Here is a 16152-nt window from a genome sequence, read left to right on the forward strand (position 1 = left end):
ACTGTAGGAATTCAGAGTTGTTTGTAATTTTTTTCTTTTCTTTCCTCCAAGCCAAGAATCCAGTTACAAAGTTTTGATGTGTTGTGCATTTGATTAGTAGTTCTGTTGTCTTCCTGAAAGTCTTTTTTGCAGTACTTAAAATTATAATATTTTCTGGTTTTCATATAGAAAATATTTCTTTCTTGGAGCTGATCAGAATCAGCTTCACTCGATTGAGGCGCAATGAAACTTTTTCACTTTGGTTTCAGACATAAAGTATAAAAATATGTTTTCAGCCTGTGACCCCAAAATTATTATAAAATGCATATTATTTTCTTCTATTTATTTAAAATATGTGGAAGAAAATAATGTGAGTTTTTAACGAATTAATTTTAGAAAAAGATTTAAATATATATTACTAGTAGTAATGTAATGTTTTTTTATTTTATTTATTTTATGATGTAATTTATTTTCATAGTTTGAGCTGGAGAAATGGGAGTATGTCCCTTTAAGAGCCAAACACTGTTACTGCAGGGCTGCATGCTGGGGAAGCCATTAGCATTATTGCATTATTATATTGCACCAAGATATGAACAGTTGATGTTTCTCTGTCTTTATAAAACCTCAGAACCAGATATAAAAAAAAATCAACCAAACTTCTGTTTCGTTAATATTTTATTAAAATCACCTACAAAATTATTGCAAAAGAAAAACAATGTCTGGCAACACAAAAACCCAGAGGAATAAAACATAACTGATCACCTGGATTTGAACACATTAAATGTTGACCATAATTAATTAAAATGATATAAACATATAAACAGTTTGATATTAGAGAAGTTAATGAGAGCAAATGACGCCGACGGGAGGAAACCTTTAAAAACCTGGAGTCTCATCATGTTTCTGTTTCTGTGCAGATGTAAATGTGAAATAAATAAACGGTGACACACACCATGCTGGTGCTGGTGTGTGTGTTATGAGTAGAAGGTGAGGACGCTCTGGTGGTTCCCTCGGACCAGCAGCAGCGGAGGAAGGTCTTTGGACAGCGTTTCCAGCCAGCACATGTAGAGGGCGCTAGACACGGTGCCCTTCCTGGCCAATGGCATGCTTCTGCTCACACACACACACACACACACACACACACAAAATAATAATTTATATTAGAGCAATTTAAGATTATAATATCCCAAAAATATAACTTTGAAATCACATGTTTATATTCATCAAAAACTTCTCAAATGGAGCTAAGGAAGGCAGAATCAGACTTGTTTTACTGCTGAAATATGATATAATAAAAGCATTGTAACACAATTAGCATTGTGGGCACTTCAGCTAATGCACTAATAGCAACGCTAACTTTTCATTCAGCACTTTAGCATTTGAAAACTTTGAAAACATGTGGTGCTCTTAGCTTCCCCTAAATACATTTTTACAGATAAATACTTTGCTGTTTTGTAAATTTTAGCTAAAGAGCTAATAGACTAAATTAGTTTTTGCTGAGAAACTCAAGTTGCTAATTTCCTTGACTGTATTATGAGCCTTTGCTTGAAGGTTAAAGTGAATTTGAGTTTCAGTTTTTTGTTCATTTTCAAAAACATTTACTTAGTTTTACTTTTTAAAAGTTTCGCTAACAGTAGAGCAAATCTTTCATTTAGTTTCTATTTCTACTAAATTAGCTTTTGAAGAGAAACCGTAAAGCACTAATTGACTTGGCTGCTTTGTAAGCTTTGATAAAATTTTACTAAAGTGCTAATAGCTGACCTCACTTATTTTTGAGCATTTTTGCTAAGTTCGAAAATGTAAAAATTAAATTGATGCTCAAAGGTTGTAGCTTACGTTCAGATATAACATGAATTGAAGTTAGCACATTAGCATTAGCTCCTGCTAAATATTGTGTTGCTGTAGCACCTTAGCGCTAGCAGAACTGATGATTGGTGTGTTAGCTTTGCGCTGGTATCAGGTTTATTGTAACAAGTGGAATAAATGGTTCTTACACCACGATTAGCTTGGCGCTGCTGGAGTGTTCCTTCAGCAGCTCGTTCAGCCGGATCTGACGGTTGGTCTGGAGGAGAGGTCATAAGGTCATTTTGTTTCACTCATGAGTTCAGGTTTTTATCGGGGTCGGTGTGAGTAGAGGACTGAACCTTGGCCTTGTAGAGCTCCAGCTCGTTGTCGGTGATCCTCCAGGGCTCCTGGGCCTTCAGCCTCTCTGCCGCCTCCTGCTCCATGTCGTCCTCCTTCAGCCGGTACGGCTCGATCAGCTCCTTAAAGCTCAGCTTACTGCCACAGCAAAGACACTGTTATCTCCAAATTATGGCTCTACAACACAGTCAAATATTGAGCCACATTTGGTGTCCAAATGAAAAGGTTTTGCTGAGGTTTATTAGTTTTTAAGAAACAGGCTGGGCCTGCATAGTTTCCCCCACCAGGTGATTTACATTTAATATTTTCTGAGCTCCTGGTTTCGTAGCAGATGTTTACCAGCTGAGTTTCATTGAATCAGAGTCTAAAACCCATCAGGTTTTGGTGTCAAACCGGAGAGCAGACGGCGTTGGGGTCTTACTTGTGTTTTTTGGGTTTCACGTTGATGTCTCCGAGAACGTTGATGTCAGAGAAGTCGATTCTGAACCTGCTGAGCAGCGTGGCCATCCTGCGGAGACGAAGCAGCAGGTTGGAGCGATCGGGACAGACATCCAGAATGCAGCAGACGGACACTCACGCTCGGCGGTCGTGGTCGATCCGGTTGATCTTTCCGCCAATGAAGACCCGGATCCTGCAGTCGCCCCATTTGCTCCTGTTGGTCAGCAGGTAGGGGATCAGCAGAGTCAGACCTGCAGGAAAACACAAGGCTTGTTTTCACTTTGGCAGGATTTCCTCTCTTCTTCTCTGGTTTTAAAGGATTAAAGAAACATCTGAACGGTTCAGTAACATGCAGTGAAAATGGAAAACAGAACCTGACAGAGTTGCGCTGGTTCTGGGCTCGTAAGTTTGGTGGAGTAATTTTTAAAATCTGACCTCCGTCGTCAAACAGCCACCAGACGTCGATGGTTCCCTTCCCCTGTTTCTTCTTGAACATCTGGCTGCTCTCCAGAAGACGCTGGTCAGTCAGACTCAGAGGACTTTTGGTCTCTGTAGCTGCACAGTCAAATATTTAACTCCTAAATGTGATAATCAGTGATGAAAAGCAGCAGTTCAGGGTTTTCTCTACCTCTGATGATGAACGGGCTGCTCTGGTTGCTGTGGGTTTTGGATGGACAGGAATCCGAGTCCGAGTCTTTAGGCGGACTGATGGAAATCAGAACATCTTTGCTTTCCTTCTGCGGTTTCTCGCTGGGCGACAGCAGCTCGTCTACAGATTAAAACACCTTTGTTTCTGACATTTCCTAACATTTAAAACTGAATGAAGTTCTTTTTATGTTTCATATTCTTGGAAAAGCCACAAAGAACTGAGGATATGAATATGGAGGAAATAAAGTTGCCAGACGTTGAAAACTGACAGTAAAACCACGGAGGTACCTTGTCCTGGAATGTGAGAGATGTCCAGTCCATCCATCAGCCTGAGGATCACCACCCCAAACTGCAGGTCGAACGCATCGCTGCAACGTTTAACCACAAAACTTTGAGTCACTAAAGATTCATGGCATCAGCAGATCTGAGCAGAGGCTAACATTCAGGGCAGAGTTCAGAAACATCGCGCTAACATATGACGCTTATAGATAGCTACCATCTCTCTTTGATGTACAAGATGCAGGTGACCAGATTAGCCTGCTGGATGCTAGCTGATGTTAGCATATGCAAGGCTAATGTTTTCATATAAAGATAAAATACTTTATTAGTCTCTTATAAGATAAATCTGTCAATGAAGCAAGCCATCCAAGGCTAATGCTAGCTTATCATGCTAATGGACAGCATAATGTAATGTAGCAGATGACCAGCCTAGGAAAGCTAGTTAGTCTCTCTGAAGCTAATGCTAGTCAGTATTCTTCTTCTCATTTGCCAGTGCTGGTCAATAATCAGATCAATATCTATCTATGGAATAGCTGTAGGAAGTTCCCACCACTGGGGGCCCAGTAATCTTAATCCTGGCACTAATGTCGCTCCATACAAAGGGAGCCTGTTGATTCAGGTAAATGATTGGGATGTTTTCTTTGTTTTCAGGGAACTGTCTGGAGGAACCGTGTTTCCTGTTGGGATCGGGGAAATGAAAGGACGGATATTTCTAAAACTACAACATATAAATTGCTACATTTCGGCCCTCACTGTATGGTGTTGATGTAATTCTCCACGTCTCTCATGTTTCCGTCGCTCCAGTTGGTTTTGAAACCCATGACCAGCGTGTTGGGCTTCAGACGTCCCAAACCAACCGCCTGCAGCAAAGAGGTCATCATGGAGAATCTTTTCATTTAAACTGAACAGGTTTTAATTCTCATGTCAGATCTGAGACCAGTCTTCATACCTGGAGGAGTAACTGCGCCCCCTGCCTCAGGTTGTCTGCAAAAACCGGAGAATAAAAAGCCTTGATCCGTTTTTTAATCAGCCACCGTCGACACCGAACGTAGTCCTGGGAGAGATCCTTGACGTTTGGCCGCCGGGAAACCTGGAGGAGGAGACGGAGACACGGTTGGAGAAACTGTGGCATGAAGCGTTCCTGCAGGCGGAGTGCAGTTCGCACCGTCCTGACGTGACCGCAGACCATGAGGCTGACGTTCTTGGTGAATGAATGGACCAACTGCAGCAGCGCCGGGCGGGAGTTTGGGTAACCGGCCAGAACCAAACTCTGCGGCCTGAAAGAGAACGCATTCAGGAAAAACAGCCAAAAACCAGAAAAACAGAATCTGTCAAGTTTTTGAGGAGAACCTGAAGTTCTTGACGTGGTCCTCGACACTGGACAGGTTGAGGCAGTGGGTCAGAGCCTGGTTGTAGATCAGAGCCTGAGTGGACGAACCCCAGTTCACATCTACCGGGCAAAACAGGAACCAAAACAATACAAGGCAAAAATATCAGCGATGAAATACATTTTAAAAAGTAGGTGCAGGGAGAAAAGAGCCGATTTCAACCAGCAGGAAAATTCAACTGCAGCATCCAACCCATAGAGGGCAGCACTGAGACACTGCTAGGCTTAATATTGCAGAATTAAACACATTTACACAAAAATGAGCAAACAATTTGAGCAAACAGAATCCTTAAGAATCAATTTATACAATTTATCTGCAAAACAAGTTTTAGTCATGGAGACACTGCAGGATCAGAAAGTATTTAATAATTAAATTAACTTTTAGTTAGTTATCTACATCTGCTATTATAAGATAGCTTTTTAATTATCTGATTACATATTATATTATATTTGATGTAGCTATTTCTTGTTGCATTAATGTATCATTTAAATTTGTCCCTTTTGGGCCTCCATACACATGCATACCTCTGGATACATGTTAAAATAAAATATATAGAATTTTACATGTTTTAAAAATAAATCCATTTAATGGTATTTATGTTTCATCCAACTAACCTCTAAAATGATGCTGAGATGTTTTATTATTTGGGGCTTATGATATTTTTAGTGTAGGAAAAACCATTTGAGAGGTTTTTGATCCCTCTGATGGTGAATATTTCAGTTCTTCTTCTGTGGTTTTGCCTCGTTCTCACCTGGTTTCTTGTATCCCACGTAGATGTAGAGGGCGAGGATGATGAGCAGCGTGACCAGGGCGGCCCACCAGTTGATGACAAACATCACCACGCAGCACAGGACGGCCCCAGCCAGAGAAACCCACATGTTGTAGTACTTGAAGCTGGGGCGCCACCCTGTGGACAAACTGGAAATCAGCACACCAGAGCGATTCCTGCAGGAGAAAAGTCTGATTTACTGATTTAACCTGGAGAGTTGGCCAGGGAGGCATGGAAGACGGAGAAGTTGATGAGCGCATAAGAGGCCAGGAAGAAGTTGGAGATGATGGGAGCGATGATGTTCAGCTCGGCTGATCAGACACAAACAGATTCACCAGCTTAGTCATTTATTCTGTTTTTATCTGAGAGGATGAAGCTCTGCTGCCCACCGATGAGGATGAAGGCGAGGCCGATGCAGAAGGTCAGGACGTATCCGCGCAGAGGCTCGTTGTTTTTACCGTAACCCTTCGCAAAAATCCCCAGACCAGGATAGATGTTGTCCTTGCAGAGAGCCTGCAGAGCCAACAGCTGCTGTTAGAAACACATCTGGGCCTTTATTCACGTTATTCATTCATTTAGAAAGAAACTAAATATGGAAAGACAAAATGGAAATGAGGATGGGAAAATTTGCACCTGATTTGCTCCATTTTTATGCTTTAATTGTCATGAAATAATCAAATAAAAGTCTAATTCTTAAAGGTCAAAGTGCACAACAGAGCTACAGGGAAATGGTGGCATTTTCTGGTGAAATATTGATAATATAAAGCAGAGATGGAAAAAAACTGAAATTAAGTGAAATACAAAAAATATGAACAAAATGTAAATGTGAAATATTAACATAAACAAAAGAAAAAAAGGAATTAAATGTCAGTAAAATTAAGCAAAATAAAATATAGAAAGAATTTGAAAACATTTGTTTTTTTTCTAAACTATTTCAAAATGACTAAAAACTGAAAAAAATTGGAAAATAAAAAAAAGATAAAATTTCCATTAAATAGTTTAAACAATAAAAGTAAAACGGGGCGAAACAAAATTAGATGGAACAAAATGATAATAAACATAAAACAATACAAAATGTAAATAAAATATTAAACACCATGAAAACCTGCATCTAAAAAAACAATAAAATCATATAAAATATACATAATAAAAAGGATTTTAAAAAACTCTCAAATTGTGGATAAAATAAAAAATGATCATCTGACCTGAAAGACTTTGGGAGCGCTGACCAGCGAAGCTAAAGCTGAAGACAAAGTAGCTGAAAAAATGCCTGCAGTGATGAGCGGCCCGAAGTACGACACCAGACTCATCACCTGGACACACACACACACACACACACACGCACACACACACACACACACACACACACACACACACACACACACACACCCACACACACACACACATGATTTATTATTCATCCAGAATTTCTCTTTTTCATTATCAGACCTAAAAGTTGCTGCATAAACAAAAAGATTCAGTAAGAGGCTGAAGCCTCCAGATATCTGGGATCAGAGCCGGCCCAAGACATGTGCAAGTTAGACTCTGGACCACCAGGGGGCTCCAAAGAGCACCAGCTAGCATAATGAAATATATATATATAGAAAATAACATTGGATAATACAAACTAAATGCTATTATACAAGACAAGAACGTTGTTTTTATAGTTGGTACACATCTGATAAATGAATCCCGTATAACATGTCAAACTTGTTAACTGACAGTAAATTTAATGTTTATCAGCTGATGTTACTTACAAATAACTAAAATAAAATGACGCTTAATATTCTGCATTGTTTGCTGCTCTCATAAGGATGAATTTAAAAGTCATGTTAAGACCATGATCACACTGACAAATGATGCTAATTGTGGTAGTGATGATGGTAAACATACAGAGCAGCGTAGAAAGGATGAAGCATGTTGGTACGGTGGGAGACGGGGGCCCAGAACGAAAATCTGCTTTGGGCCCCAAAAAGGCTTTGGCCGGCCCTGACAGATACTCCAGAGTGTGTTTTAGTTCGGAGCCATCCTGTGGTGACATTAGCAGCAGCGTGGTGTGTGTTGGAGCGCGCTCAGTGAGATCAGTGTCAGCGGGTTGGAAGTGAGCGCAGGCGGCGGCCATAATGCGCTCATTCAGGTCCGACCGGCACCAATCTTGTGACCCAGAACAACAGAGGCCATTATCGCTGTACGGCTCTCTGCATGATGCTGAGAACTGATCTGTTTCTAACACACACACACACACACACACACACACACACACACACACACACACACACACACACACACACACACACAGTCTAAGGGCATCTGCACTCCCTCAGCATCACTCCAACACCTTCTAACCAGATTAAGTTATGGCAGAGTGTTAGGAAAATTAATATCTTAGTTCATTTACTTTTATATTGGATGGTTATGTTTTCATATTATTCTGTGTGTTGTTTTCTTTCCTTTTCTTTTATTTGTTTATTCTTAACTGTCTTTTAGGATTTTCTCTTGAGGGTTGGACAAGTCTCTCACATTTCTGTGTTAACGAGCCACAATGATCTTTATCTGTATCCTGAGAGTTGTGTCCCAAGGATGGGACATCAATGATCCTGAGAGTGGTCATCATTGTGTCCCAATGATGGGACATCAAAGATCCTGAGAGTGGTCATCATTGTGTCCCAAGGATGGGACATCAAGGATCCTGAGAGTGGTCATCATTGTGTCCCAAGGATGGGACATCAAGGATCCTGAGAGTGGTCATCATTGTGTCCCAAGGATGGGACATCAAGGATCCTGAGAGTGGTCATCATTGTGTCCCAATGATGGGACATCAACGAAAGACCTCCAGAACATCCTGTAGTGTATTGGTCAATTGTTTGCATGTCTGAGTGAGAAAGCCAACCTCTTTGTGTATTCACATAATAATAAAAGGCAGTTGGACCTCAGACAGCGTTTGGCAGCGGTTCTCCGCATCGGGCTCTTCTCCCCTTTTCTGCAGAAAAGTAATTCGTGTCTTTGGTTGATTTTTGCAGGTTGGGGAACAAAATAAACCCAACACAGAGTTTTCTGCAGCAGCAGAAGTGATGATGATGGCGGCCTGGTGCTGGCGCGGCGGCGGCGTGGCACGTCGGCGGCACGGCGTGAGGACGCCTGTGACGTGTTTTAGACTCTGGGAAGTGGAGCAGTGTTGTGTCCTGACACGGCCAGAGAGCGATGGGCCTCCAGAGAAACAATGACGGTGGGTGTTGATGCACGTTGCTCTCTGGCCTTTACGTAACACACATTCCCAAGCTTCCCTGCATCTTTCCTCAAATATCAAATATCTTAGCCGCTCTTCAAAACAGGAAAGGCAGAGGAACATGTTAGGTGGTGGTCCTCATAAAACATAAAATTACCACAAGATTAGTGATTATATCTGCTTCTCAGCAACTATAAGCACTCAGCTTCCTCATTTTAATTTGAAAGTACATGATGAAAATTTGGCTTTGAAAATGAATTAGTTTTTGTTGTCATAACAGGATAAATAACCCCAAATATTGCTGTTAATTTTTGAGTGTAACAGCTTGAAACACACAGAAAACAGGACATTAAAAAGGGAAAAAAATCTACAGAAACAGTTTCATTAATTGTGGCTTTTTATTCTAATTTATTATATTATTTGTGTGAGACTTTATAACTGGTTTCTGTCTGAATCTCTGATAAGATAGATGTGATGCCCAGATTTTATTACAGAATAACATTGTATGTTGATCATGTTTTAATGTTTTTATTATGGACGTGATTAATCGATTAATTTTGATTAATCAGTCACGTAGATTGTTTTTAAAAAAAGGTTTATGTAATTAATCGCTTTTTATCCCAACCGGAACCTTCGTATTCCTGTGTTTCTGGTGGGACCTTAAATGTGACGCACAAGCTGCTTCCTTTGGCGCACTGCGGGTTGATTTCTGCCTCTGAAACCGATCTGATGGACGTGGAACAGACTGTTGCTGCGTTAAAGTTGTGCTAAACGGAATTAGCCTACTAGCTAAGCTATTCAAGCCTAAAGTAGCATCAATGCTAAACATGTAGCAGCAACACAGATGCTAATGTCACCATCCACAGTCCAGGCTGCCATGAGGTAATTACACCAATTAACTGGGTTAAAATGGAGGAACTTCAGGTGTTTCTACCTGGAAGTCGTTCATCAGGCCGAACTGGCAGCCTCCCTCCTTGCAGATGGAGAAGTCGTAGCCCAGCGTACAGGCGGCGTCGGTGCAGTTCACCGTGTCGCTCACCGTGTCGTTGTGGTCACCAGTGGCGTCTCTCACAATGCAGGAACCTGAGAAACAGCAGGAACTTCACTGGTGGAGCAAAAGCCTCGACTCGGCCTTAAAGGCTCATTTCATTTGAATTTAACTTTGATTTTTAAACCAAAAGAGTTAAAAAAATATAAAACAAAATATACAAATGAATTGTCCCAGACGTTGTTGCAATAAATGATATTGTTGTTTTGAGACCATTTTCATGTAATATATGGATATTTTTATAGTAATGCAAGAAAACTCTAATAAGGACACAACAATGCAAATGGAAGCCATTTCAAAAATCTGAAATTAAATAATCAGATACAATAAGTAAAATGGAAATAATAACTTCACACAATCTAAACCATAAATAATATGGATTATATGTTTTCTAAGCAAAATTACATTTAATAAGATATTCATCAAATTGGAGCTCATTTTAATTTAGCATGCAGTTAATTGACTGATGCTTATTGTGACAGGCTTTAATGTAATAATTGTTTACATTAGCTGAACATTAGCTCGGTTGTAGCTAAAATAAAATGATGTATATTTAAATGAACCTGCAGAAACGGCGACAGCCACGTAGGTGAGGCCTGTGATGAGGATGGCCAGCAGGGTTCCTTTAGGGATGGCAGACTGAGGGTCCTAACGTCAGAGAAATGGAAATATTCACTTTTAATTTCATTATTTTATGAAAACAAAACCAGAGAAAACAGGTTGATTCATCCCAACACAGAGCCCTGAGGAACACCAGACATTTCATTTGACAGAAAGACCTAAAATGTCTATTTAAACTGATGATATATTTATTTTATGCGGTAAAAACGCACAGCGAGGTCACCGGAGATGTTGGCTCCTGCCAGGATCCCAGTGGCAGCAGGGAAGAAAATCGCAAACACGGAGAAAAACGTCTCTTCTTCTCTGAAATCTGGACCGAAGTTCTCAAAGAGGATGGCAGCTGAGAAACAGGACGGTTGAAAAAGAGTCAAATAAAATCTGGAGAAACGATTTCAGAGGACGGTTTGCATGTAGGATGCAAACTTACTGTGGTAACCAAAGAATCCTTTGGGCTCCTTGTTGTCCACCGGGATGAAAGTGCCGAGGAAGTAGTTAGCGATGGCCGCCAGCAGGATGACCAAGAGGACGATCTGGGCCTGAAGGATCCAGACAACAAAATACAGAACTGCAGGAACAGAAAGTTCTGCAAACTCAAAATATTACCAAGGATTTTTATTCCGTTTCTCATGCAAATATCTTGTTGCACTTAAAATAAGACAAATAATTTTACAGCAAAATTACTGAGCTTGTTATAATTCAAATAATAATAAGTCATTAATTTTATTTCATTTGTGACAAAACACTTTTCCTGTCTTATGAATGAACATGACTTATTAATGAGTCATTAATGAAGGAATTAATGACTCAAAATAATTAAGACAAATGAGTTTTGTCTTATTAGAAACTTAATAGGATATTTGCTCTAGAACCTGGACCTACGACTTAAAGAGTTTGTGATGCGTAAACCCAAAAGAAATAGATATAAAACTTAATTTAAGTCACAAACAAAACTTTCTCAAATCCTCATCCTGTATGAGAATGACTGTCAGACATGAAGACAATAAAACATGTTCCTGCAAAAACTAATGACTTTGGTTCATCGTTTTCAATAACCAAACTGTCTTGTTTGTTTGTCACCTTGGCCTCCCACTCCATCCCCGCTACAGAGATTCCCAGCAGCAGGATGACGGTCAGCGTCCCGACGATGCGAATGTCGTTCAGCTCATCGGTCATCAGGGCGTCGACGTCCTGCAGCAACGCGGCAGGAAAATGTTTCAGTTTAGGCCGAACCTTCATCACAGACAGGTTTAAAACGTTTCATGAAGCTCTTACACTGAGCATCTCGACGACCGTCTCAGCAAAACCCACGACGTACATGGCCACCGCCACGGCGTTGGCGAAGGCGAAGATGAGGCCGATGGAGCCGCCGAACTCTGGACCCAGACTTCTGGAGATCAGGTAGTACGCTCCACCTCAAATAAGCACCAACACACATAGATGACCAAAACTGCTGCACAAATTAAACCTTATGGGTTTTATTAATGTTTATAGCAACAATTTTTACAATATTTTGTCTGATAATATTTAGTCTAATATTATATAAGACCTGCATGCTCCGTCATGCAGGTCTTATTTATTTTAGTCTTAAAATGAGAGAAAAATTCATGTTTCATCTCAGTTAAAACTGAATGTTTCTGAGTCTGAGGTTTTCCTCCGGGTTCCTCACCTCCGCGTACGAAGCCGTTTGTTGCTATAGCGGAGGTGGACAGGCCGGTGATGGTGGTGACCAGAGTGGCCATGAGGATGATGGCGATGGTGAGTCCTGGTTCACAAAAACACATGAAAATCTGAACAAAAAGCTCCTTCACTTCCATCCAACAACGTTTTGATCAGACCTGAGAATAAAAACCAAACTTTAACTCCGTTTGTCACCCACCGATTCCAGCCTGACCGACGATCCAGGACATCCTGATGAACAGCATCACCCCCCAGATGTTCAGCATGCAGCGCACCTGGAACACGTTTCTACAGGTTAGCAAAGCCTGACTGCTGCAAACGCTCAGAGTATCTGAGGCTCCGTCGCTCATCACCCACCAGGACGCCCTTCATCCAGCCGAACTTCACCGCTCCTCCCTTCGCCTCCTTCGCCATCAACGCCGCCGCCTCCTCGGCTGCCGACGGCTCCTCGCCGTTGACCAGGCCGTCCTCAAACGGCTCCTGGAGACAGAAGGACGAAATGAGGTCAACATTTGTTTGATGAGGTCAACATCTTCAGCGGTTCGTTGGTAGGATGACGCATCAGGATCATTATTGGAAGAAAAAAAGAGCAAATTTCAACCAAAACACTCAGAAATTTTGAGATTAATCTCAGAAATTTACAAGAAAAAACTCATAAATTCTATTAATCTGAGGATTTTTTGAGAAAAACTTTGAAAAGTTGAAATTGTGAGATTAACCTCAGAAATGTTCAAAACAAAACAGGAAATAAACTTAAGACATTTTGAACTTTTGCAAATTTTCAGAAGAAGAAAATTTGTTAGAAAATGGGAGTTTTGAGAATAATCTCAGACATTTTCTGAAAAAAAGTGAAAATTTCTGAGCTTGAAAAGAAACTACTTAGAAATTGTGAGATTAAAAAAAAAAAAAAAGTTAATTTCTGAGGAACCATTTATTGATGTCTGAGAAGTTTTAAAAAGTGAAAAATGATTAAGGTTTAAAAACAGAATCTAGAGCAGAGTTTCCTGGCTGTTTGGTTCTGTTGACCCTCTGGGGCCTCCACGTTTACAGCACGGACGGTTCTAGTTGGGGGCTCTGAGGGGCCGGGGGCCCTGTAGAACAAAAAAGATGTCCAGTTTATTCTAATAAAGATTTGGATCTAATTACAGAGCATGTGAACTAAAACCACAAAGGAAAGAGTTTTCACTGCTTTTGACGGTCAGTCATGTTTTGATGTTTTTACAGATTGACTGTAAATGCTGATTTTTGTAAATGTCTATCTAAACACATGTATCCAGTAGAAATGAGCCTGTTTGTTGAAGCCTTGACTAGAACAAACCCGGCGCCTTTATTTCCTCCAGTATCAACAGTCGATTGAAACGTTAGTGAAGAACCTGACGGTTAAACGAGGCTCCATGTTTGTCAGCCTGATAGAAAAATGCAGCAAAGAGAAAAAGAGGACAACAGTCTCTGACGGGATCAGATGAACAAGCTTTTTATCAGCAGCTGAGTCTGAAACAAAGGGAGAAGGTGGAGGACCCGTGATGCTGTGGGCCACTGAGCTTCTGCAGAGCTCTTTGCCACAGTTTTGATTACCTTTGTTATTTTTTCATCAATAATTTATCAGGTCAAAACTAATATTTTAGTTTTTCACTTCATTCGACTTTCTGTGCAAATAAAGTCAAATGTACGGAAAAGGATAAGGGACAAAAAACAAACCCACATCCTGATTCTGATAACTTATCCGAGTTTTCCCACCAACTAACGTGACTTTGAACATAAACTGGTTGCTTTACTTTATCGAGCTCGTCGTGCAGCTCCGACAGCGACGGTCTGGTCATTTTCTCCCCGAACGGCGCCGCGGTCTGCCGGTAGAACTCGATGTTCGGTACCGCGTCGATGGTGTTGTGTCCGAAGGTCCGCATGTAGTAGGTGTTGGAGTGGGAGTCGGAGATGTGGGTCTGGCCGGTGCCCGTGGAGTGGAGGCTCACGGAGTCGCTCTTTGCCGTGTCCGGCTCGTGGAAGACGTCCGGCGGGGCCCCGATGTCCCCGGCGGGGCCCAGGCCCGGGTCCATGAAGCCCACCACCTTGAAGCGGCCCTTGGACTCCTCTGGAGCCGGAGCCGGGGCCGGAGCCGCGGAGGGGGAGGAGGAGGAGGAACCCTCGGTCACCACGTCCACCTGGAAGCGGCTCTGCGCGGAGCCGCCGGCTCTCAGCGACGGTTTCCTGTCCGACATGATTCAAAAGTTCTGCTGCCCCGAACTGGACCCGTCACTTCTCAGACATCTCGTCCTACAAGCTGAGTGGAAACAGGAACCCGATATGGAACCGATCTAGAAACAATGTTTTCTCTCCTGCTGAGCTCCGGGTGGACGCGCCAGGACGCACAGCGGAGATGCGCAGTCTGTGCGTAAAGGACACCAAACTGCCGCAACTCTGCGTTTTCCTCCGTCACATGATGAATCAAGCCTTTAGTGAGATGAGCGTCTCCTCCTCCCTCTGCGCTGCGGGAGGCCTGAAGAGGATGAGGGCCATTACGCACCAGAACAATCAAAGTAAAACAAACTTACATAATGCAGAAAACAAAATGAACCTGAATTCAACACGTTTTACTTTGAACCTTTGAAACCAGTAGAAATGAGAATATTTGACATATTCTTTAGGTTTGGTGCGCAGCTGTGTTTGACACAAAGCCATTTGTTATCGGCGACACACTGAGACATTCACTCAGATCCGATTAGCATACAGAGAACAACAGCCGCTTTCTGCGCCAAACACTGAACAACAAACCCAGCAGGCGCAAACCTGCGCGCAGCGGCATCACGGCATTCACAGCCGTTTCATCACTGAGCGGATCTAACACATTATTATCCTGAAACGGTTCAAGTTTCTGCTGCAGTTTCATTTAGTTTCTGTTCAGATTGAAACAGCTGCTGATTAAACACGGCGAACCGTCAAACAGCGACACCTGGCGGTTCAAAGTGGAACTGCAGGGAAGATTCAGAGTCAAATTTCTGTTAAAAGTCAAAAGTTTTAAAGCCAGAATAACAAATAGGATGAAGAACATTTTTATATTCCATCTTGTTCTGTCATCTCCCTCTTGAAGACATGTTTTAGATTTTAAGAAATTATGAATATTTAGTTTTCCAGGTCAAAAAGTTTTAATATTCCTGCAGAAAAATGTCTGGAAGATCAAAATCCTTCAGAAAATATGGAAACAACTTTAAACTACTTTTATTTTATTACCAAACTTTAACATCCTTAATGACATAAAACCTTAACATCTGCAAATTGTTAAGCTTTTTTCTTCACCCGCTCCATTTTTTAAAATTTATTTTGATTTGAAAGGTATAGAGAAATTATTAATTATATGTAGAATTTTTTCTTTTAAGTTGTTACACAGCAGATTTGTTTCTGTCAGTAATTGACCAGATTGTCAAATTAAAATAAGGAGAATAAAGGAACCCAGGTTTTTATTGTTTGTTTTAGTAAAGTGTTTATGCATCGCCTCAGGTTAAATATTCTCCAGCAGAAACGGATCATCATCTGTTGACCCTGAAAAGAATCACAATCTTTTCAGGGCAATTCTCCTCAAACAGCCGAGGATCAACAGAAACCTCCAGTCAGGAAACTGACAATGAAACCTGTTAATCATCCAGGGGACTTCATCAGCTTAACGAGCCACTTTATCCTTATTGTTTTCAATCAGATCAAATTAAATTATTAATCTAATCAATTTCTTCAAGATACTTCAGCAGCTTCTTGTCACCAGTTTTTAACTCTTATCAGTTCAAGAAGCAGCAAACGATGAAACGAAAACATGAAGTTAAAAATGGACAAAAAACCCAAATAATTCATGAATAAAGATAAGTGGTTGTATATTTAACTGCTTTAAAACTTTCACACAACTGGATGTTTTATCTTTTGTGTTAGTAAAACATTTATTCTTCTACATACT

General features: G+C 41.1%; 1 protein-coding gene across 2 annotated transcripts; it reads right to left on the reverse strand.

Moving 5' to 3' along the window:
* Positions 1-636: 636 nt before the first annotated feature.
* LOC129366069 (solute carrier family 12 member 2-like) lies at positions 637-14858 on the reverse strand. Of its 2 annotated transcripts, none has more exons than XM_055039656.1 (26): positions 13991-14858; positions 12573-12695; positions 12415-12490; positions 12205-12300; positions 11811-11950; positions 11616-11726; positions 10966-11074; positions 10751-10878; positions 10481-10565; positions 9804-9952; positions 6849-6956; positions 6033-6156; positions 5853-5954; positions 5626-5781; positions 4837-4936; positions 4652-4763; positions 4436-4576; positions 4240-4346; positions 3496-3575; positions 3188-3328; positions 2995-3108; positions 2699-2810; positions 2543-2629; positions 2124-2259; positions 1974-2041; positions 637-1089 (listed from the first exon to the last, which is right to left on the reverse strand). In XM_055039656.1, exons 1-26 carry the CDS (start codon positions 14429-14431, stop codon positions 954-956), a joined length of 3282 nt encoding a protein of 1093 aa, XP_054895631.1. In that variant the 5' UTR covers positions 14432-14858; the 3' UTR covers positions 637-953. The 2 variants fall into 2 exon arrangements, with proteins under 2 accessions (XP_054895631.1, XP_054895630.1); XM_055039655.1 differs by having other exon boundaries at positions 2995-3114; positions 13991-14857.
* Between the last annotated feature and the right edge of the window lie 1294 nt (positions 14859-16152).

The sequence above is a fragment of the Poeciliopsis prolifica genome, unplaced genomic scaffold, assembly GCF_027474105.1.
Source record: "Poeciliopsis prolifica strain line A6 unplaced genomic scaffold, Auburn_PproV2 SCAFFOLD014, whole genome shotgun sequence".
NCBI classification, from domain to species: Eukaryota; Metazoa; Chordata; class Actinopteri; order Cyprinodontiformes; family Poeciliidae; genus Poeciliopsis; species Poeciliopsis prolifica.

Bases quoted from the DNA above. Each gene is read 5' to 3' on its own strand.
- LOC129366069 (XM_055039655.1), bottom strand. From the start codon at position 14,431: ATGTCGGACAGGAAACCGTCGCTGAGAGCCGGCGGCTCCGCGCAGAGC. The intron at 4,577-4,651 runs GTGCGAACTGCA...CTCCTCCTCCAG, and splicing joins TCTGCGGTCACGTCAGGACG to GTTTCCCGGCGGCCAAACGT. The intron at 4,347-4,435 runs GTATGAAGACTG...TCTTTGCTGCAG, and splicing joins GGGCGCAGTTACTCCTCCAG to GCGGTTGGTTTGGGACGTCT.